Source organism: Montipora foliosa, chromosome 13 (assembly GCF_036669935.1).
Source record: "Montipora foliosa isolate CH-2021 chromosome 13, ASM3666993v2, whole genome shotgun sequence".
Lineage (NCBI taxonomy): Eukaryota > Metazoa > Cnidaria > Anthozoa > Scleractinia > Acroporidae > Montipora > Montipora foliosa.
The window spans coordinates 32719822-32743337 of record NC_090881.1 but is presented as its reverse complement, the minus strand read 5'-3'; the positions used below and the strand labels follow the sequence as shown (position 1 = coordinate 32743337).

Here is a 23516-nt window from a genome sequence, read left to right as displayed (position 1 = left end):
AGATGAGACGAGCGCCGCCCATCGCAAATCACGCATGGATTGCATCGGCGGAAGGTCATCCCAGGCATAGATGAGGTCAACTGTTGTTGCCTCTTTCAAGCTCGGGTGGGAAGATCTTTTCCAGTCCATTCTGGTGGAGCTGATTCACCCAACATTGCATCCATTTTACTGAACTGAATCTGGGTGATCTCCTCCTCTTAGGTAAGCTATTTCCAGGTACTTTTCTTGAGTCCCGTCACTTGTTTTCACGTGCACTGAGCTGTAGCGTCCAGCGTACGAAAAAATGGATTTACGGCAATTCCTCAATTTATTTTTATTGGTAAAGTAGTTTCAAACCAAAGTTTACAGACGTTTTCATTCTGCTCTTCGCAAACATCAAATTCAAACTGTTGTCAAATTGTTAAATGGCGTTCTTTGGTTTGACAGCGTTTTGACAACTTGCACAACCGCTTGTGACCTCAGCTCTGACTTTCCGGTTAAATGGTTTCACGTAAATGCATTATGTGTCACGTTTATTGCATGCATGAATTCAAAATGAATATTGAATTATTCTCTCTTGTAGCTACATTAACTTTCTGGTAGTAGATTTTTTTGGTGTAATTGTAATATTTTGTCCGTCAAATAGCCGAGCAAGTTCTGAAAGTAGCTTTTGACGCGGTTTTTCGGCAAATATGCAGCCCTTGCTTAATTATATTATATCAGTTATCCTATTTTTAACCACGGATTTAGTTTCAGTTTAATTTCGGTAATTTCATCAAGCTTTTGGGATTCAGGGGAGAAATGCTTTTTGAGGCCAAATTTTGGTGTGACAATAGACCTTTTCACGGTTTCTGGCGCCATCTTGGTTGTGGGGCAAACGCACCTCAAGCTTATGAAATCAGAATCAGAATCGCAAAGCCGGCTAGCCTTCAAAATGATTAGGATTCACAAACGTAAACTATGTTACTGAACAATAAGGAATTAGTTATTTCCTGCTATCTATTGAATTTCATCACACTTCTTGGAAAATTGTGAGAGATCTATGTCTGAAAAGTACAATTTGCAAAATTATAATAAATCCACAACGCAAACAATAATGTTATTCATGAGGACAGAAATTATTGAATAATGAAAGGATTAATAAAATTCTGCTATGAGTATGCAGAAAAAGTGTAACTGATTATGCCTTTAAATTTAGTAAAATTGTGAGATATATTTGTATGATATTGGGTTTTGATGAAAAATCATAAAATGATGTTGCAGGTGAAGCTGTCAAGCTGTGTGAAGGGTTTGTCATTGGTTTAAAAATGTTTCTCCGGAAAAGGGCCGCTTTTAGTATAAATTTGATTTGCAAGCAGTAAATATTTAAGGAGGATTTTGCAATCACCTGCCCCTCAAACGCAGCTTCTTAATCGCTACTTTCAGTGTTTGATTTAATTTTTAATTTTCTGAGAAACTAAAAAGGTTAGGTTAAAAGGACTGTTTAGAGAGTTTGTTCAGAGTAAAAGACTTAGCTGTCTTTCAATATTAAACCAAGTGCAATTTTAAAAAAAATTGTGTAACAACACAATTTAGTTACTTTATGAAAGGATTAAAGAGATTATATGCCAAACGAAAGCTAGCTTTTGGGGTTTGTTTGCCAGCAAGCTATTTTGCATTTAAACCACAAACTTGCTCTTAAATGTGTAACAATATTTTTGCATGCTCAGCTGTCCAGGTATTGTATAAGTTCAGTTAAATTAAATGTGCTACATTTGTGAATTTTGACGTTGATCTTCAAAAGGCAGGATTTCTTTAATATTTGAACAGAAATTTTCCATTTCAGTAATTACGGCTATTGATAATTATTGCAGGCTGCCGCCAGATCAGGGATACAATGCAAAATGGTGAGACAACCCAAACCCTCTTTTCTGCAGTCTGTAATTTACAATTCATGAGCACTTGTGTAATTTTTTCAGATGATGACAGACAATAAAGCTGAACTTGGAGCTTTGCATCTTCAGGAAATGTATGAAGTCAATGGAAATCCTAATGATGTGAGTGAAGAGAAAATAATATTATTGTGGATCATGTGCCAAAGCCAATGCAACCTTGAGTAACGTTTATGTCACCTTTTGCCATTGTGGCAAACAGGATTGCGGCGTCAACAGGTTTTGAGTCCATGACCAATTCCTTTGAAGTCACCTGAATTTTTCATACGGGTAAAGAAAAATCGTGGACACGTACTAATGTTCTTCTATTCATGGACAATAATATTATCCCAAGAGATCTTTTAGAAAAATTATATGCTTAATAATATATGCACTATTAAATAGCATTAGAAAACAGTCCTAAGAAAATACACACGCTGATTGGTTAAAAATCGTGTTTATATAACTCGATGGAGACACAGAACTAGCACGAGGTGTTGATGTAGTGATGGCGCGAGCAAGGAGAAGTTACATTTTGATAATTAGAGTTAACAAGTTTTCCTTTTTCTCATCGCGTTGTTTTCTAAAATAAATAAAAAACATGTACTCCGTGTTTCTATCGAGTTATAGAAACACTCATGAAAGTTTGGGAGAACTTGCCTGTGGCTTGTGTTCCCACAGCGTTTCTCGTTCTCCCAAACTTTCACTCGTGTTTCTATAACTCGATAGAAACACGGTACATGTTTTCTATTTCTTAATTATATTCTCTATTGTGCTTAAACCATTGACTCCTAAACTGTCCCCCCCCCCCCACCCCCCTCATTAACGAGTAAAATCGTCTTGAGTTAGACAGAGTAAAATCTATCAAATCCCACTCCCAGGGTTCAATTGTTTAAGCTGATACTGCACTAGTCTTACAAATAACAAATTAGAGTAACATGCTTGGATTTGGTTGTAGTATGGAAAAAAGAAGACTGATAAAGCAGATGTCAAACAGGCCCATGGAGAATCTACCGCAGGAAAGGACAGCAAGGGCAAGAAGAAGGAAAAGAAGGATAAGTTGGAAGATCTCAAGCAAGAACTCGAAATGGTATATGAGCGGCACGTTTTTTGCCTGTTTATTACTCTCATCAATATGAACTACTTTATAGAAAAATATTCCAAGGTGTCATAAAGTACCCATGAAACCAATGCATTCAGTCTAGTATGGGATTTAAGGTTAAAAAATTCAGTTTCATATTGCAACATGGAGTCTGAAGTTCAAATTTCAATTGGCAGTCTTGTTCTTGCTACTGCTGTCAATCACCATGCATAGATATCAATCATTGAATGGGTTGAAGGGTAAGATTCAGCTTATGATTGGGCGATTTTAATCCTGGTTATTCAGTTTCTGTTTTAACAGTCTACTTATTGTCACAGAAAATGAGATTAACAGCATTGACAAATGAAACCAGAATTCAAACTTTTTGGTTTATATATGAAAGGGACAATCAAGTGTCATGGTTTCGCAGAATTTAAGAAAAAAAACACAAGAAACCTATTTATGCACTTACAATTGTTGAGAAACTGAGGGAAGGTCCAATGGTGAATAAACTTGTAGTCATTGGTCTGATATTTGTCAGAATAGATTTGTGCATTTACTTTTGTTTGCAGGAGTGGCATAAAATTCCACTACCTGAGCTCGAGAGGAAACTTGGCACCTCAATAACTAGGGTAAGATGAATTTAAGGTTTTAATAAATCACTTGCAATAACTCGACAGGTGAGCATTGTGTTCACAAATTTCTTGGTTAAAATTCCTTCAAGCCCTTCAAGAAATGTTTAATACTGCCCATCTGTATAGGTAAATCAAGCCTACTATCTAGTTTTTAGTAGCAAAATAGTTCTTTTTTGTTTAAGGTCAACTTTTATTTTAAATTTGAAAAAAAAAAATTGTTTCATTTTGTTTTTATCAGGGTCACACTCAAAAAGAAGCAAATGAACTCTTTGAACGGGATGGTCCCAATTGCCTGACTCCTCCACCCACCACCCCTGAGTGGGTGAAATTCTGTAGACAATTATTCAGCGGATTTGCCATGTTGCTTTGGATTGGCGCTATTCTCTGTTTTGTCACCTACATCATTAAAGTTTCCTCTATAGATGAACCAGACATGGATGATGTAAGCTTTTTAATTAATAACACCTAGTAGCATTTGGGGTTTGGAGTGGACACCTGCTTTATTTTTTTCCATTGATTTAAAGAGCCTTTTTTCATGGTTTGACGAAGATCCTTGGAGAATATCTTTGATGGGGAATCAATGTTTTGCTTGGTTAACATGTAGGAATTTGTTCATAGTTGGCACCTGTTACTAAGATTATTATTGTTTTCTTGAGATTAATACAAAGATCTTGTATCCATTGGTATAAAGGTAGTTTACATGGTGCTAGGATGGTCCTAGCTCTATGGCCAAAAACAAAAGTTTCTATCATGGCCACCCATGAGATTTACCAGTCAGTCTTCATCCTTGAAGTCCGATTTGTGTTTCTTTACAGCTCTACCTTGGAATTGTCCTTGCTACTGTTGTTATAATCACTGGATGTTTCTCATATTACCAGGTGAGATCAAGCATTGTCTGTGACGTTTTTAGTTTTTTCAAAGAGGCAATTAATTTGTTTTTAGCTATGCCACTTGTAGTCATTTTACCGATCGATGTTTGTTATTTTGAGTTAAGGAGGCCAAGAGCTCAAAAATCATGGAGAGTTTCAAGAAAATGGTCCCACAGGTATTCTCAGTCTAAATGCTGTAACAGTTACTTGTGGTAAGGAGTATTTACTATTAGTGACCTGGTTAGCCATGTCACTACTAGTCTCAGGATTCTTTCCTTTGTTAGAACTGGCTGGCCAGACCTGTCAGTTTGCAAAGAAAATGCAACAATTTGCAGGAACACTTGCTTGATAATCCCTCACATTCTTCTGGAGGAGTATTTATCATCCTCAAAAGTGTGTTAATTTGAAGGCAGAGTAGAGTTGGTCCTTCCAAATGCCCAGTCTGCCCAATCTGGCCGGTCAGTTCTGTCAAATGGAAAGCGTCCTTAGAGTCATATTTGTTAAATGTACATTAATTTGAAATAAGTTGAAGTGTTTTTTTCAGAGTTCATGTGCTATATTGCTTGCCCAGGAAGAGCACCTGGTTCTCCTTCATCTGTGAAAGAAAACTGATTCTGTGATTAAGTCATCTTATACAGTCCAAGATTTTGAATTTCTACAACCAATTGATTGCACATAGATCTGAAGGTTGGGAGTCAAAGGCCTGACTCTACTGTCATAGTAGAAACCCCTAGGGAATGGTAGATAACCAGCACAAACTGACAACCTGCTTATGAGAACAACCTGGCTATGAATTATTGTGCTGTCCACATTGGTCGGAACAAGCACTCTAAACACAATGCTATCCCTGCCCCAGGAGTCTTCAACATCAAGTGATTCCCATTTGCCACCCATCCAGGAATAAATTCTCCTAACAGGACTTAATAGGGAGTTTAAGATTTATGACGCGACGGCAACGAAAACGTCATAAATTTTGCATATTTAATGAGCAAAAACAATAGCTTTGCATGCTGTGCATGTGCATTTTTCATTTTTGTACATTTCTTTCACGTTTTCGGCAAATCTACGACGTGAAATGACCAATTCTCAAGTTTTACGGAGAACGTGAACAAAAGGCAGCGAATTTGAATTTTCTGTTGTAGATTCGATACCTACCTCCTAATTCAGTTCCAGGAGAGTTACACTTGTTTTTAGAAGTTAGACAAGCCGACATAAGGACGAAAAAGATTAATAAATCTGAACTTTCAATTTTAAATGACATTTTCGTTACCGTCGCGTCGCAGATCTTAAACTCCCTTATTTTGGTGAACAGACTTCAACAGGTGTTTTTCCAGTTGGTCCTTTCATAAAACAAGAAGTTTACATTCCTAAACTTACCAGTGCTTTCTTTATAGAATCATTAACAGATCCTTTTTCCTTTTTCATCTTAAGGAGGCCACTGTTTTGCGTGATGGTGAAAAGCATACCCTACATGCAGAAAAGCTTGTCATGGGGGATATCATCTTTGTCAAATTTGGCGACAGAATACCAGCAGATATTCGGGTGATAGAGGCCCGTGGATTTAAGGTAACAGATCAGGAGATCTTTTGCTAATGTCAGGACACCCCCAGATGACAAGTAAAATCATCTGGCATTAGGCAGGAGTCAGTGGGTTTTTAAAAAAAACTGTATTGATTTTATCGTTTTGTCTCTTAGGTCGATAACTCGTCCCTGACTGGTGAATCAGAACCACAAATGCGCACCCCAGAATTTTCTCATGACAACCCACTGGAGACAAAGAACTTGGCATTTTTCTCGACAAATGCAGTGGAAGGAACCTGTACAGGAATTGTTGTACAGATAGGGGACAGTACTGTGATGGGACGCATAGCAAACTTAGCCAGTGGATTAGGCTCAGGGAAAACTCCTATTGCTATCGAAATTGAACATTTTATACACATCATCACTGGTGTTGCTGTTACCCTTGGCGTGACCTTTTTTATTCTATCCTTGATTCTTGGTTATCCCTGGTTGACTGCTGTGCTCTTCTTAATTGGTATCATTGTTGCCAATGTGCCGGAGGGACTTCTTGCTACTGTTACGGTAATTGTGATCTTGAGTACATGTGATATTAGGGAGCTTTAACAACGGCAAAGACAGCAAGAACGTCACAAATTTGCATATTAAATTTAGTGCGCAAAAATAATAGCTTTGCACACCCTGCACGAGCGTTTTTCACTTTTGTCCATTTCTTTGCCGTTGTCAGCAAAATAACAACGCGAAATAGCCAAATTTGAGGTTTGATCAAGGACGTCACCACTTGAGGATAAATTTTCATTTCTCCCCTTAATTAAGTGCTGTTCCGATGAGTGTCTTTTTTGAGGAACTACCACACCGTTGTCATATTAAAAAGGTTGAAATAGTTACGTAGGGATTATAATAATGCAAATTTATATTTTGAGATGATGTTCTTGTTGCCGTCGCTGTTGTCGTTGCTTAAGCTCCCTATTCTTCTCAGTCACAACTGACAGCCAAGCCATACCGGCAACTCAGCATGCAAGCCTTTACTAGCACAACCAAAGTGAAATAACTAAACCTTACTGTGAATCGTAAGTTACCTGTATTCAGTACACTCAGTAAATGGAATGTGATAAACTTGCCAAAATAAGCTATGAAGCTGCACTGAAAATACTCATAAAGGGTGGGGTTAAGGGGCAGGTCAGGCAATGGCAGATGGCAAAAAACAGGCGGAGCCGCCAAATAACCATGTGACCTGAAGACACCCCACAAAGCTGACGCCATTCCTCCAGCGGTATGTGAGATTACATTTTCTGCTTTATTTGTTCTTGACAGCCAGTGGAAAAACTCACATTCTTGCCAAATTTGTGAGAAAGGAAATGGCGAATCTCTCAATCTTTGTTGGATTAATATTCACCATCAACTTTAAAATACATAGCTGCATAGTATCATTATGTATAATTAGACCCTATTAAAGGTTAACATAAATAACTGGTCGTTAGAGTTTCAGTGAAGGAAAAGATCTTTGACTTGATTTTAAGAGCGTCTCGTTGATAGTTATAGTTACTTAAGTTATCAATACAGTTTTAATCTAACTTTTCTTTCACAGATCATGCATTGTTCTTAAATTACATTCAAGTGTGCTTTAAGTCAAGGAACTTAGATAATGTTTGAACTGAGAGGTTAACTCTGGTGGTTTTTGTGTCCACTGTCAAGGTCTGTTTAACGCTGACAGCTAAACGCATGGCTGCCAAGAACTGTTTAGTCAAGAACTTGGAGTCAGTGGAGACCCTTGGAAGTACATCAACCATCTGCTCTGACAAGACGGGAACACTGACGCAGAACAGGATGACTGTGGGTGTGTTAACTTGATCAAATGCCAAAATGACCACCAATAAATTATTTTCTCTTTATGCCAATTGAAGTTTTCCTGTATTCAACTCTTTCTAAAGCGAGCATTACACATGTTTGTCCATTATCTTGTTATTGAAACAGAATCATCTCTCTCAAGTTTGCACCTTGGGGACCAGCTCCGCGGCTGCCTCCTTCAGAGAGTTGTCGGCCACATAGACAGATGATACTTTTTTTTTTCTTCTACAGCTCACATGTGGTTTAATGATAAAATTTTTGAAGCTGATACAACAGAGGATCAATCAGGAACCCCTATGGAGAAGGTAGACTTTTGTTAATTAAAACCCTTTATTCATCCCAACACTTTTTGGGCTTAAAAATAATAATAAATAAATCAAACTTATATTGCACATGTAGCATAGAAATATGTTCATGTCCGCATTTTAAAATGGAAACTTGGTAAGAATAAGAAAGAATAACATCGGCATGACTCAACAAATATAAAATAGATACCGTGTTGAGAAAGAAAAGGCTATAGGACCCATTAGACTCAACGTGGGTTTTGCAAATCCCAAAAGACGAATACTTTTACCTAAAGCTGTAACATTTTAGAAGTATTATTAGAAGTGAAAAATTAATAAGCTTTCTCAATTATTAATTTTGCAAGATAATTAATAATACACCTTCTTACAACAGTCTGAAACATGGGATGCATTGTCTAAAGTTGCTGGTTTGTGTAATCGTGCTGAGTTTAAAGTTGGCCAAGATGGTGTTCCAGTGTTGAAAAGGTGAGGCATCTAACAAATCGAAAGTGGTTCAGCGTTGTCTGTACTCTTATCAACAACAATATTCGTCATCACAGTGGTCAAATTTTTGTGGACTCATGAGGCACAATATTCAACGCCAAAGAAAGTGTTTATTTCAGAGGGTGACCAAAATCTTGACACGTAAGAAAGAGCAAGCATTGTCTATAACTTTCTCGCAATATGATTGGTTTATTTCCCAAAATGAGCATTCCTGATTGGCTGTTAAATTGCGTGACAAATTTATGTGAGCATGATGCGAGCAGGGTTTTCTAGACTCTTATTGACAATGGCAAATTAGCCAATCAGATTGCGAGATTACAAGCAGTTGTGGTAAAATATTGTTTGGCCTAGTAAAGTGAATTTATCTAAATAAAATGAAATAAATAAAATCTCAATATAATGTTTAACTTCTTATCACTGAACCCTTTCACCCCTAAACCAGCCTAAACCGGCCATACTTAGTATTTTACTCTTCGCCCGAGTATTTTACTCTGTCTAATGACAGACTATTTTACTCATCAATGGGGAAGCCCCAGAAGTCAGACAGCGTATTAATTCATTCGCGTACAATGCATTGCATTCTTAAACTAGCGAGTCTTTGACATCATTTTCTCCTTGACCCAGCTGTCTCAAGATTTTAAAGTTAGTAATGGTGGACCATTAAATTGGAAAATTCCAGTTAAAATAAACAAGTGTCCAGGTTTTGAAATCAAGGCTTAAAACTTTTGTCACTCAGTGTTCAGTTAACACAACAGTACTGTAGTTTTGAAATCCAAAAAAAAAGATTTGATTTTTCAATCATAGTAGCACTTTGAATAACCATTTATCACTCTGGTATCCTTTGAGCCAAATATGTTTCAGTGTGTCATCCATTGACTTTTTATTTATTTCTGGCAGAGAGGCAAATGGGGATGCCTCAGAGACTGCATTGCTAAAATGCGTTGAACTTCAAGTGGGCAATGTGGCAAAAATGCGTGAAAGAAACAAGAAGGTTGCAGAGATTCCATTCAACTCCACCAACAAATACCAGGTCTCCATTCATGAACAAGAGAATCCAGACGATCCTCGTTATCTTCTGGTTATGAAAGGTGCACCAGAACGTATCCTTGATCGATGTGCCACAATTTTGATCAATGGAAAGGAAGAAGTTCTTGATGACGAGAAAAAGCAAGCGTTTGAGGGAGCATATATGAAGTTAGGTGGCATGGGAGAGCGTGTCCTGGGCTTTTCCCACTTTTACCTCAATGTCGATGAATACCCTCCTGGATTTGAGTTTAGTTCGGATGATGTAAGTTCTCTTTAAGTTTAGTGAAAAAAATGACAGTGACTGCCTGTGAGAGCAATTCTGGATAATAATATCAAATACTGTACATAATGAACTTAGAGTTTCAAGTGTATCTACTGTAGTGCTGGAGTACTAATTGGGGGCGTTGTACATACAGAAATGAAATCAAATCAAATGTTGGTTTTTGAGAAGAGAGGAAAACCAGAGTACCCGGAGAAAAACCTCTTGGAGCAGAGTAGATAACCAACAAACTCAACCCACATATGACGCCGAGTCTGGGAATCAAATCAGGTCCACACTGGTGGGATTCGAGTGCTGTCACCACTATGCCATCCCTGCTCCCTGGAATTTGACATGATCATAGCTTGGCAGTTGCAGGTGGTTTCATCTATAGAATCCCAGTGCTGTTCTTTTACAATTTGAGTATTAGGGTATTAAAGTAATGGAGGAGTAACCAATATTAGCACCCTAATAGTTTGAAGTATCCTTTTTTTTACATCTGTGATTTCCTGCATACATTCAATTGTTCGTTTTTCCTCCTTTGACATATTCTGGGAGAATTCACATTGATTGTTTAGCAAACTTTTTCTAAGCATACATGGTCAACTCTACAAGAAATTTAATTTAACTTCAAATCATGGAGTGACAAAAGTAGGGTAAATTTTAGTAAAATAAGAAGAGTATTTTGTCAACATCTCATTCTTTTCATTTTTTTATTAGCCACCCAACTTCCCACTTGAAAACTTGTGTTTTGTTGGTTTGATGTCAATGATTGATCCTCCTCGTGCAGCTGTACCTGATGCGGTCAGCAAATGCCGCAGTGCAGGAATTAAAGTTATTATGGTGACTGGTGATCATCCGATCACAGCTAAAGCTATTGCTAAAGGGGTTGGAATCATATCAGAAGGTGAAAGTGTTTTGACTTGTTTAGAACTGAGAAATGTAGCTGCTCCTGCACGTAATTGGGCTGAGTCAGAAATTGCAAAACTTGCAAGCCCTCTGAAGGGCCAGTTTCAAATTCTGAGGCAACCCTGCATACCCTATTGAGGACGGTGCCTACTAATTGAAAGATATTTTTGCGCGGTTTTATGAATATGCGGGAAAAGCAGATCTCAACAAAATAAAGTTATTAAAATCCAAAAAGAAAATTGGCGGTAACCATGCATTTTTCAAAGATAATTAATCAACAATATTAGCAAAAAGCTTTAAAATACAAAGCTATGTATCGTGTTCCTTTCCAAAATTAAAGCTTAATTATCTCTGAAAAATGCATGGTTACCCCCAATTTTTATTTTGGATACCAAGAGCATTTGCTAAGTTATACTTTCTCCGCATAAATTAAAACCGTGCAAAAATATCCCTGCATTAGTAAGCAATACCGATAGCAAATCTGAGTATCTGGAGATGTGCAGAACGTATGCGCAATAACAATAGTAGGCACGGTCCTTAAAGTTTTTTCTTTTGTAAGTTATACATTTGACAAAGGAACTTTTGTTTGGAGGTTCACCTACTAAATACCTCATTTATGCAGAAATGGAAACTGTGGAGGACATTGCTGATCGACTTGGTGTCCCTGTTGCTGACATAAATCCTCGGGATGCTAAAGCAATCGTTGTTCATGGAGGAGAACTTAAGGTGCAGATCATCTAAATATCAATGACAGTACATCATTAGGTGCATAACTTGAGAATTTGCATCATGTCTTAGAGACCCATTGCTAGTATTAATTTTTATTTTAGGTTGAAAAGGGTTTTCTTTCATTCTGATCATCGTAACACTGGTTCATTAACCCATTGACTCCTGAACTGCCTCCCATTGATGAGTAAAATTGTCAGGCTCGAAAGGGTTTTTACCTGCGTGCGCGTGCGTGCGTAACCTACACACGCCAAAACTAAGAAACAAGCATCAGCTGAATGAATCAAATTTCTATCAAATGCAGCACGTGCAACACACCGGAAGTGAAAATGTGGCGTAAAATTGCACGAACCGGAAATGAAACCTGCAGAAAACATTTGTCTTAATCTTGAAATTTTGCTCGGTGACGTATCTTGAGTTTCTGCATGCACGTATCATTCATGGTGGCAATTCAAATAAAAAAGTTTCGGGGAAAGTTATCTAGTACAATTTTCTGCAAATTATAAAATGCCATTTTTCGATGTATCTTTAAATTCTACTAAATAACTTTTTGTCATAGTCTGTAATTAGTTAAAGAATTTAGGGAGATTTCCAACAAAGAAATAACAACGGTAGGACACGGACTTAGTTTTTCGGAAAATTTTCAAAAACTGAAATTTAGAGAGCTTTTTTGTGGACCTGGCGTGTTGCCATGGTAACCGATATGACGTCATAAGTACCCTCAAAGTATTACCCAACAATAGAGTTGAAAAGATATTTATAGTTTGCCAACACCATGAAATATCCTTCTTTGGTATCTTTCATCGTCTCACATACACATACACTATAGCAACTGCTAGTAAGGGATCATTGGGTTAACTGGTCATGGCCTTGCCTGTTTATTTAATTATTTTTGTTTTAGCTCGTCCATGTTTTCTGATGGTGTACCTTTTTTGCAGGATATTTCCAGGGAAAAGCTTGATGAAATATTGAAGGAACACACTGAGATTGTTTTTGCCCGAACATCACCACAACAGAAACTTATCATTGTCGAGGGATGTCAACGCCAGGGTGCCATTGTTGCTGTAACTGGAGACGGTGTCAATGACTCACCAGCTCTGAAGAAGGCTGATATTGGTAGATAAGATTCCGTTTTGAGTGTATGTAGGTGATTCAAAATGACAAAGGGGGTGTGGGTGGTGTCCTTCTGCGAGTATGTACCTGTGCCAAGGCCTACTTTCAGGCTAAGCTTCCTGTGGTAAATATCATTTTCGAACTTTGAAGCCGTACAAACAACAGCAGAGATCAACAAAGACCTTCAAGAATTCTTTTCAGTATCCTCAGCTTTAAAATTTCTTCCAGTATCTTTGAATCTCCAAGATCTTTGGGAATACTTCAGTTCACTGATCGTACTTAGATCCTTGTCCTCATTGTCATTAAGATCCTTTCAAGATCCTCGCAAGCTTTAAGAAGGTTAAACAGTATACCTCTGCCCTGAATTTTTATGATATGCTGTAACTAGGTGTTGCCATGGGTATCGCTGGCTCAGACGTGTCCAAACAAGCTGCTGACATGATTCTTTTGGACGACAATTTTGCATCAATTGTCACTGGAGTTGAAGAAGGTGAGAAGCCAGAGATGATTTGCTTCTGTGTTGATGTGTACAGCTCACCGGTGGCTCAACTGGTGGAGCATCGGGCTGTCATGCGAGAGGTTGCGGGTTCGAACCCCAGCCAGATCAACACTCTGGATCTTAAAATAACTGAACAGACATTGCTTCCTTTTGTAATTTCATCTGCAAATGGTTAGACTTCAAGTCTTCTCCAACAAAGACTATAAACCGTAGGCCCTGTCTCGCAAATACCTTCCATGTTCATAAGTTCCCTGTGGGACGAGACACTATTTGAGAAGGGTAGAGGACAGAGTCACCAATGTTTTGTCCCCGGTGGCTGTCCTTTGTGAGTACATGGGTGGTGTGGGTATAGCAGGTTCACATCAGCTGAACAGCTGCCAAAATTTCAACCCCACTCAAACAAATAAATAACAAACATTACAAGTTTGGGGAAGAGAGATTCAAATCATAATCAATTCCGAATTAACTGATGTGGCAAAGTGGAGATTCGGCGGGATGTCTCAGATGTCAGAATGTGAGGGGGGAGGGGGGGGGGGTTGCTACTTACAACCACTTTTTATATGAAGGCCCCTTTTACAGTGAGAACATCCTGCCAGCAACTGAGCCAAGAGCTCCTGAAGAAGACGGGCACGCGTCGCGCTGATGAACAGAAAAGTGTTGGGAAATTAGGGTACAACTTCAGAACACCCCTCAAAATCCTCATCCTTCCTGACACAACGTTTGAAATGCATCCTTCAATCACTGATTATGAGGAAGAATGTAAAAATGTAATGATACTACAACAGACTAATTATTGCAGGCGCCTCTTGTCATGAACTCCATTTGATCTCCTTCAATTGCATGGACCAACAGGAAAAGAGAACTCAAGACAGTCTCGCTAATAAAGAATGATGTTTCCTTTTCAGGACGTTTGATCTTTGATAACCTAAAGAAGTCCATCGCTTACACACTGACCAGTAACATTCCTGAGATCACACCCTTCCTCATGTTCATCATAATCGGCATCCCTCAGCCCCTGGGTATCGTCACCATTCTTTGCATTGACTTGGGAACCGACATGGTGGGTATTAATTCTCTTTTGTCGTTGAACATTTAGCTCTATTTCCACCCAAAAGCATTTAAAGCAAGAAACAATAGCAGTTGCCTTTTCTGCGACTAGTTGATTTGGACATGGTATAGGTCTGAAAATCAACACCCTTTGGTTTTCACTTCAAATTAAGTTATACACAAAAGAATTACCTCACACTTCCTGGTAATTTTTCAGTAGGTCGTCACGTGACATCATTGTGCCGTACGTTGTCACGGTGGCCATAGGGAGTTAAGCAACCACGACGGCTACGGCGACGAAAACGTCACGTCAAACTATTAGTTTGAGATATCCTAATTGTTTCACGATGTTTCCGTCTTGTTTGTTGTACAATATGAGCGAAGTTTGCTTTAACCAGATTGATACATACGGATTTAAAGCATAGAGAGAGAAGGAATTGTACACGTTGTCGTCAAAACTCGAAAATTGGTCATTTTATGTTTTGTTTTGACGAGTACGAGATAGAAATGTACAAAAATGCGTGTCGTACTTGCAACACGATCATTGTTCCTCTTTTAACCAATAATATTACTTAAATAATCACTCCGCTCATGCCAATTTTGTTCCCGCAATGTTGATGCACACTTTCCATTCCGAACGACTTGTAGTTATCACGAAATTATTACAATAACGGGAAATAATAGGGACCTTAAACGAGGACGACGTTGACAGCTACGAGAACGCCACTTAAAGGGAAACTGTCACGAGAAGCGCATGTGCTAGCGTCTTGTGAAAGCTTTTTTCAAGTTGAATCGACAAATTCAAAATGGTGTCCACTGGGGAGGGCCATGGTGGACAAAGGAGAAACTCTGGCGAATATACGTGACTCACGCGTGAATCCATGATGGCGGCTAGAATTGTCCGTGGGCTTGAGAGCAAACAAACCCGAGCATGCGCAGCTCATAACAGTGCCCCTTTTAGCAGTAGAGGAAGTTTTCCGTGTTTCCATAGCCTCATCTAAACACGAGGAGGAGTTGGGAGAATTCGAGGCAGTTATGCAGAGAATTTTCACAACTCCCGCGAGTGTTAAGATGAGGCTATGGAAACACGGAAAAAAAAAATCCTCTATTCCTTTTATAAACTAGTTTCAAAGATAATTCGACAAATGAAGGAAAATGCTGTTTGCTTGTTTTTCTTCTTGATTGAAAAAGATTTGCTTGATACACTCTCTTATTTCCTACCAGCCAATCAAGACGCGCGTCTGACAACACAAAAACCAATCAATATTCGTGTCATGTCACAGCCGTGTTCCCATACTTTCATCTTAACACAGCTATTGACCAATGAGAGTGCGCGTACTGTCCTAATTATTTTATAAATAACAATAGGTTTAATCGAACGCACCCTTAGTAAGGTATCTTGTTTAGCTTAGCACAAGTGATATACCAATTGTGGAAACTGTAAATCAAACCAAATCACAGGAAATTGAGGCAGATTGAATCAAATGTTGGTTTTCTGCGGAGAGGGGAAACCGGAGTACATGTACCCGGAGAGAACCAACAAACTCAACCTGCATAGAATGTTGAGCCCGGGAATCCTAGCTGGGCCACATTGGTGAAAGTCAACTGCTTTCATCACCACTGCTCCAACCCAGCTACCCTGGGGATTCTTTCGTGGTTTTTTTCTTGGTCTTTGAATAGTAGGTATTGGGAAGAAAGTTTGGTGATCTGAGAAGCAAGAATGGCACAGTCGGTTCGTGCGCGGTCTTGGTGCAAAGGGTCCCGTTTTCGATCCCCGGATCACACATCCTTGTGTCGACTTCTTTCCTTTCAGTGATTCAGCCTCTTTTATTCCTCAGGTCCCTGCTATTTCATTGGCTTATGAAAAAGCAGAAAGTGATATCATGAAACGAAAACCACGGGACCCCTTACGTGACAAATTGGTTAATGAAAGGTAAACAAGCTCATTCTTAGACCGCTTGTAGTTGTGGTCCACGTTTTTTCTACAATTGACTACTAGTTGATATAGAAAGTATAACAGAGCTTTAGATTCTAGGACGAGAAAGACTACGAATACGAGATTTTTTCCTAGAACAAGGGCGAGAGCGCGCAAACCAGCGACATTTTGCCGGGAAAACGTGATACCGTCGTCATTTTAGTACGAGCTTTTGCAAAAGTGTTGTCGTGTCAAAACAAGTCACGGCAACAGGGTAGCAGTTTTGGCATTTTTTGATCAGGAAAAGGCTCAGTTACCAGCAATAAGAATAACTGAGCAGCCTATGCTGTTAACAAAGAGTAAGATTAATCTTCCGGGTTGTAAATTTTTTGAGTATTTATGCTAAAAACGAGCAGTCAAATCTCGTCCTCGTCCTAGTCCTAGAACTAAAGGTACATAGGTACTCGCCCAATAGCTGTGAACGAAGTATGTCTTTTAAGTGTCATCTGTTAAATCTCCCTATGTTTGTCAATTTACTTAACTCAACTCATTTGGCACAACTGGGGTCGCTTTCTACTCGACCACAACTTTCTAAAAACCGGGTTAGGAAGCGAATGGAACGGAATCATTTTTGGAAAATTTGGGTATTCTGTACCTCGCGAAGCGGTCATGGATTTCCGGAATTCTTGAACAAGAGTTCTGCTTGATATCCGATTTTGAGATCTTGGTGGTAGGTTGAGCCGTTCTCTTTTTTGGCAACGTGCTGTGTTGGCTCGAGCGAAAATTCGATTTGTTTCTTTACAGATTGATTGCCATGGCTTACGGACAAATCGGCTTTATACAGGTACTGAAAACGGTTGTTCTTAATAATAATAATAATAATAATAATAATAATGTATTTATACACGTAACACCAACGCCATTGTCAAGTAAGAGTCTCTAATCGCACATTGCCGGAATATTGCCCGAAGTAGTCATTTGTGTTCTGTTACGGGAGCAGTCTTTCAAGGAAAGACTCTAGTGTTTGCGCAACTTATCATACTAATTTCAGCAAATGTCGAAAAGTCGTTGCTTCTCAGGTTTTTTTTTTTTTTTTTCAAGAATACTCTTAATTTTTGGTAGCTTAATTGTTCGGTGGCTTCTGTCCACCTTCGTCAAAGCTACGACGATCTTTATTTCTCAGGTTTGTTAAGTCCTTTCCTTTTAACTTGTAAAATGAACTATTGCAGAACCTAATTTTTTCGTATTATGGGGTGTTTCGTCACCAGGCCTTAGGAGGTTTTTTCACCTACTTTGTCATCATGGCAGAGAATGGATTCTTTCCCACTCGATTGATTGGAATCAGAGCAGAATGGGAAGACTCAAGTAATCAGGTTGTCGAGGACAGCTATGGCCAAGAGTGGGTCAGTAATTAGTGTTGCTTGGCTTAGCGAATTTTACATATGATGACAATACATTTATTTCAATTTACGAATCAAAAACATCAAGCAAATGCTTAAGGACGGTGCCAACTAATTAAAGATATTTTTGCCCCGGTGCGTGATTATGCAGGAAGTGTAGATCTTAACAAGTGTTATTGAAATCCAAAAAGAAAATTGGGGGTAACCACGCATTTTTCAAAGATAATTCATGAATAATATTTGTAAAAAGCTTTAAAATACAAAGCAATGTATGGCATTCTTTCTCAAATTGAAGCTTAATTATATCTGAAAAACGTATGGTTACCCCCAATTTTCTATTTGGATACTAAGAGTAATTACTAAGATCTACTTTTTCCGGGTAGTTTCAAACCCTGCAAAAATATCCTTGTATTAGTAAGCATCACCGATAGGAAATCCGAGTATCTGGAGATGCGCAGAACGTATGCGCAATAACAATAGTAGGCACCGTCCTTAAAACACGCGAAAGAGAAAGCTGACCATTGGCAGATTGGTTTTATTCCGATTGGCTGATAAAATAGTGCGCGATTTTTATTTCTCAATCACCCGAACAACAACGTGGTACAAAACCGAAATTATAGTGCAGCTGTTGTTGTGATGTGAGATGAAAAAAAATTTGGTTTTTTACCGGTTGACAACCATGTTGCATATCACGTTGCGTTGAGGCCGAGAAAACGTTCGGAAGATTGACATGGTATTGTTGTTTTACAGACTTACGTTCAACGCAAAACTTTGGAGTACACATGTCATACAGCCTTTTTTGTCAGCATTGTTGTAGTCCAGTGGGCAGATTTGATCATCTGCAAGACGCGCAAAAACTCCATTTTGCAACAGAAAATGACGTAAGTGCAGTCATTCCATGATATTTTTGGAAGAGTCGGAAGGATAAAAATGCTTTAGTTCTGTGAAACGCTGAGTCCAATGTAAATGTGGGATGAGTTTATTGGTTCTCTACACTTCTCCAAAGTTTTTCTGTCGCAGCTTGAGATGATTTGAGTCGCTGAGTCTTGTAGTCTGTTCCGTTGTTAAAGTACTTGTACTCGGGTATAGAGGCCTTGAGACTTGACTCGGAGATGCTTGGAACAACAGCAACTTTTATTCTACCCACATATCATTACAAAATATTTTACATTGGATAAAATTAAATAGATAAAACTGTATTGATTGATATTAGGGTCGGGATACAGACGCATACTTTACTCACACAACAAAAGTCTACCACAAAAACAATGGCTACATAATACGCTCAAACCGGTTTCAACAATTTCGAGATGTCTATTAGAAGGATTAACTCAAAAACACTGTTTCGCTTAAGGAGGCTCGAAAGGGTTTTTCGTTACTACAGTGTTTGTGAAACGATGAAGGATACCAAAAAAGGATATTTCATAGTGTTGGCAAACTATAAATATCTTTGCAACTCTATTGTTGGGTAATACTTTAAAGGCACTTATGACGTCGTGTCAGTTACCATGGCAACACGCTAGATCCACATGAAGGCCCTCTAAATTTCAGTTTTTGAAAATTATCCGAAAAACTAAGTCGGTGTCCTACTGTTTTTGTTTCTTTGTTGGAAATCTTCCTAAAAAGATTTTGCATTAGATTCGGCACATATAAAATGTGACGTCTAAAACGGGCCTACCTTATTAGAGATTATGACAAAAAAGTTATTTAGTAGGATTTAAGATACATCGAAAATGGCGTTTTATAGTTTGCAGAAAATTGTACAAGATAACTTTTCCCGAAACTTTTTTATTTGAAGTGCCGAGCAGAATTTCTAGATAAAGACAATTTTTTTCCGCAGGTTTTATTTCCGGTTTGCGCGATTCTACGCCGTATTTTCACTTCCGTTGTGTTGCGCACGATCGTCTTCATAGGAATTTGATTCATTCAGCTGACGTGGTCGCTGACGTGTGTTTCTTAGTTATGGCGTTTGTAGGTTATGCTTGCGCACAGCTAAAAACCCTTTCGAGCCTCCTTAACGGCAATATTATGGTACCGTATGAAACCCCAATAATTGCTTAACAAGATGCACTTATTAATTGATGTGACGTAATAAATTATCATGCCAATAAAATAACCATCTGAAAACGCCTTTCGGTGCCCCCCATTTTTTATCGCTGAAAAGTGATTAGCAGGCTAAGATGCAAAGTATAAACAAATTCTCTGGAGCGGATTCAGAGCCACCTTAAAATTTTCCAGTTGTGAAGGTTGCTATGAATCTGCTTCAGAGAATTTATTTAAACATTGCAGAGAGTTTTATGTTAGTGTGCTAATCGCTCTCCAGCAATATACAATGGGGGTCACCGAGTTCGTTTTTGAGATTTAAGCGCCCAAAGACAAAATATAGGGCGTTTTAGATGGTTCTTTTTGTTGCCATGGTAACCTGTTGCATCACATTACTGGGTGGGTCTTGTTAAGCACTTATTGGTGTTTTAACATACAAAGCAGAAATACGCCGGAAGTGCTCCTTTCAGGGGTTCAACCTATGATCTTCCGATCACTATTTAGTTAACTCTGTACCAGTGATCTGCAGGAGCTACTATAGGTCATTAAACTTGGCTGTAGGAAGTGGCCATAACCAGGCGCCTTCAACTCCAATACTAGGTTTATGCATATGTAACGGCATTTTTACAGATCAAGCTATTTTTAGATGAGTTCTTAAATAAGATTTGGCTTGCACGAGTTTCTCATGCAAAACTTTTGATTTGGGCTGGAAATGTCTGGTTTGGCGGGAAAGTCATTCGAAACTGAAATAACTCGATCTGCAAAAACGCCGCTCAACAAATACAATGAAGTTGTACGCTTAACGTCGTGGGCCCCTGTTGATAGAGCGTCCGGAGTACCGACTCCTGCTTGAAAAACTCGGATATTTTCCGAGTATCTCCGAGTCGTCACCTAAGAAAATAGGCCATTTTCGAAATATCAAATATCCATCTTGATAGTGAGGCAGTGAGGACAAAAGCAATAGAAACACGAAAAAGAGGAAAAAATATTTGCATATCATCCACTTTCCTTTGTCTTTGTCCTCTAAACCTCCCTTTCAAGCTGAATGTTAATATGTCGAAAAAGGCCTATTCATATCTTCAGTCAGATCACAGGAGTTATCATTTTACACTGGTGGGTAGTTGCCACCTTTTGTCCTCAGGGAAGATCCGCCCATGCTGTTTCCCTGGAAAATATTTCGGCCCTTACATCCCAGGAAGGATCTTCTATTCATGCCCACCCCGAGGGAGGATTGGCTTGGAATATCTTTGAAGGGGAACATTCTAATGCAAACGGCAATCGCAGTATTTGTATCATGGTTGTTTATTTTCTTTCTCAGAAACAAAGCACTGAACTTTGGCTTGGTATTTGAGACTCTCCTTGCTGTAATGTTGTGTTACACTCCTGGGCTTTCCACTGGTCTCCGCATGTACCCCTTGGTGTAAGTACTCAGAAAACATGTCTCCTGTACCAGTGTCCAACAGCTATCCTTCCTTATCATTTGATTTAACAAGGACAAATTAGTGCGTTTACCATTGACATGCAGAGCCTAAAGTTCACATTTCTCTGAATAGACTGTTGCCTATCACTGTGTCATTGGTTGATTTCTTGGTGCCCAAATTCTAGTGGCTCAACAGGCTAAGAGACACTTCGAAAAGAGGTCAGAGTCCCAGACAAAATCCAACTTACGACTTCCGTGAAACCCTTTCAGATGCTCTACAAATCCTGCTTATCTAGGTCGTTTTTCTAGGTCCTTATACTGAAATGGCCCAATGGTCAGATCCTATTTACTTCATGTATATTCATGCTGATGTCGTATCACCCGTTGCGAAGCAATTAGATTACCAATGGCTGATTTCGATGGAATTTTTTTTTCGTGCAATTATAGATAATTAACAGGGAAAAGATGAATTTGTGGGTTAAAAGTCAAACGCCAGGTTCTGTATGTGTATGACATGCGCAAAAGGTCAAAAGAATCTATGACTCGAAACCGTCTGAGTAGTCTCCTTCTCAGTCGTTTCCGGACGAAACGGCTGTGAAGGAGACATCCGTCTGAGTGGCTTGTTTGTTCTTTAGGGCTGCTTGGTGGTTCCCTGCGGTTCCATTTAGCTTACTTATCTTCGTCTATGACGAGTGTCGCAGATACATCATTCGAAGATATCCTGGTTGTAAGTTGCCCTTTTTTTATTCTGTTGCAATTTGTATACCTCTTGCAATGACAGGTTCGCGGAGAGGGAGGGGCTACAGCTCCCCACTTTTTTTAATACGGTTTTGTTTTCGGCTTAATCAAAGACCCTACTCGTACATATACCAAGACTTAACACCCCCGCCAACTTGCAAACGTACTCCGCGGCCCCTGAATGGGTGCTATGGAAAAGGCTTACGGGATGAAACCTGCGGCTCGTTTCTCAAAAGTTCAGGTGCCACAATTCCCTCAGTATCTTAAAACGGAAGAGCTTTTCAGGCGTCAAACGTTCTTGAAAACATGTTCAAAAGATCAGTTGTTTCGTAACAAGTGGCTCACAATTTGACAAATGCTTTTCAGGCCCGAGAAGTTTAAATACCATATTACTTTAACTGGTTTGAATACACTCATCCGGGCGATTAAACCTTGTCAAGTTATGTTACCTTTCCATAATCGACCATGAAATGAGTAGGGGTCAACTAAAATTAGGTGCGAAATGACCGAGCACGTGTGGAGGGCACGAAACAGTAGGGGTATTATATGACCAGACCTTTTTTTCTCTTTTATCATAAAGGTTGGCTTGAACAGGAAACCTACTATTGATACCATGGAATGCGCGAGGAAAGCAGCGTTGATCTCCTATTGAGATGTATTGCAGAGGTGTCTTTGTTTAAAAGTTGAAACAAATTTATCAGATAATTATGAGTCTTTTATCGAGATTAATTTATTGTTATTGAAGGCATTTAGGTCGTTATTCGTGTCACGAAGAAACTTGGTATCCGTATTAGTTTTTCATTCGTTCTTATTTATTGCGAGCCTCGTTGACTCGACGTCCTTCTTGGAATTGAAATATTTATTGTTGAGAGAAAATTATATTTGACTAAGCTCAGTCGATCCCCTTTCGTGTAAGAAGCATTTGTAATATTATATATTAGATGTGAAAGCATCCAATAAAAGAAATTACATTTTTGGTAAGTTGTTCAATATAAGGTTACAATTGTGCAACTCGGCTAAGTTATTTGGAACGCGATATTGTGTGAACTGAGTGCGTCTGATGTAAGAAGGTTCGAGCTGTGAAAATTTCAATCCTTGTTCAGACTCGGCTCAGCAGTCGTTCATTTTGACAATGAACGGTTGTTTGGTCAAAATATTTTGATTGAACCGAGTGAAATACCAGTGGGACGAGTACTGCTTTTCAGGCGGCCATTTGAGTTCTAAGCTGCCCTGGCTCCCCCAATGTTAGGTTTGAAAGAATCTGTCTTTAATTTCTTCAATTTAGGGCCTAAAGTAGCCAACTTCTTCGAGTGAAATAGCCTGTGCTGATCAACTGTGCACGCGACTGTTTGCGCACAAGTAAAAACATTCCCTTTTGTGTGGTGAGAGTTCTGGTTGGTACATAGAAATAGCTAAACACATGGCTGCCGCCACATTTGTGTTCGATTCTGACTACTAACGTGTGAGCAAGAGGAGTTATCATGGGCAGAGTTAGTAGACTACAAGTGTGCATGGAGTTTAGAAATGTCTACACCACGATCTTTTTATTTCTGCTATCCCCAGAAGACTTTTGCTCAAAATAAAACTGTTTTTCATGTGAACCAATACAGGTCCATACAGGGGAATGTAGCGCTTGGGTTTCTCCCTTCGGTTCCTCCTTGTTTACCACCCCCAAAAAATGGCGGGAATTTTTCCCGCCATTTTCAAAGATTTGCAGCCGCGCAGGCAGGGGTCATGTGATCAATAGTTGCGAGGTAATGACTTGCGAAAAAAATTCTTTATAAAACCCTGAA

At 39.0% G+C, this 23516-nt stretch overlaps 1 protein-coding gene and 1 long non-coding RNA gene across 3 annotated transcripts; one reads left to right on the top strand and one right to left on the bottom strand.

Moving 5' to 3' along the window:
* Positions 1 to 30: 30 nt before the first annotated feature.
* Positions 31 to 22704, top strand: LOC137982177 (sodium/potassium-transporting ATPase subunit alpha-3-like). Of its 2 annotated transcripts, XM_068829237.1 has the most exons (26): positions 57 to 201; positions 1833 to 1865; positions 1938 to 2015; positions 2848 to 2979; positions 3543 to 3602; positions 3844 to 4047; positions 4421 to 4483; positions 4600 to 4650; positions 5906 to 6040; positions 6170 to 6556; positions 7688 to 7829; positions 8072 to 8145; positions 8519 to 8610; positions 9526 to 9916; positions 10634 to 10820; positions 11445 to 11548; positions 12487 to 12664; positions 13050 to 13151; positions 14066 to 14220; positions 16046 to 16140; positions 16927 to 16966; positions 17391 to 17525; positions 18273 to 18403; positions 20884 to 20985; positions 21621 to 21712; positions 22304 to 22704. In XM_068829237.1, the coding sequence occupies exons 2-26, from the start codon at positions 1863 to 1865 to the stop codon at positions 22330 to 22332; spliced, it is 3162 nt and encodes a 1053-aa protein (XP_068685338.1). In that variant the 5' UTR covers positions 57 to 201; positions 1833 to 1862; the 3' UTR covers positions 22333 to 22704. The 2 variants fall into 2 exon arrangements, with proteins under 2 accessions (XP_068685339.1, XP_068685338.1); XM_068829238.1 differs by lacking the exon at positions 1833 to 1865 and having other exon boundaries at positions 31 to 201; positions 22304 to 22702.
* LOC137982178 (uncharacterized) lies at positions 7996 to 15144 on the bottom strand. Its single transcript, XR_011118628.1, has 3 exons — positions 15079 to 15144; positions 11432 to 11559; positions 7996 to 8134 (listed from the first exon to the last, which is right to left on the bottom strand). It is a non-coding gene; the product is annotated as an uncharacterized lncRNA (long non-coding RNA).
* Positions 22705 to 23516: the final 812 nt, after the last annotated feature.

What these genes read in the sequence shown, in the direction of transcription:
- LOC137982177 (XM_068829237.1), top strand. An exon ending in TAGAGGCCCGTGGATTTAAG is followed by an intron (nt 6,041 to 6,169) that starts GTAACAGATCAG and finishes TTTGTCTCTTAG; the next exon opens with GTCGATAACTCGTCCCTGAC. An exon ending in ACAGCTATGGCCAAGAGTGG is followed by an intron (nt 17,526 to 18,272) that starts GTCAGTAATTAG and finishes GTTGTTTTACAG; the next exon opens with ACTTACGTTCAACGCAAAAC.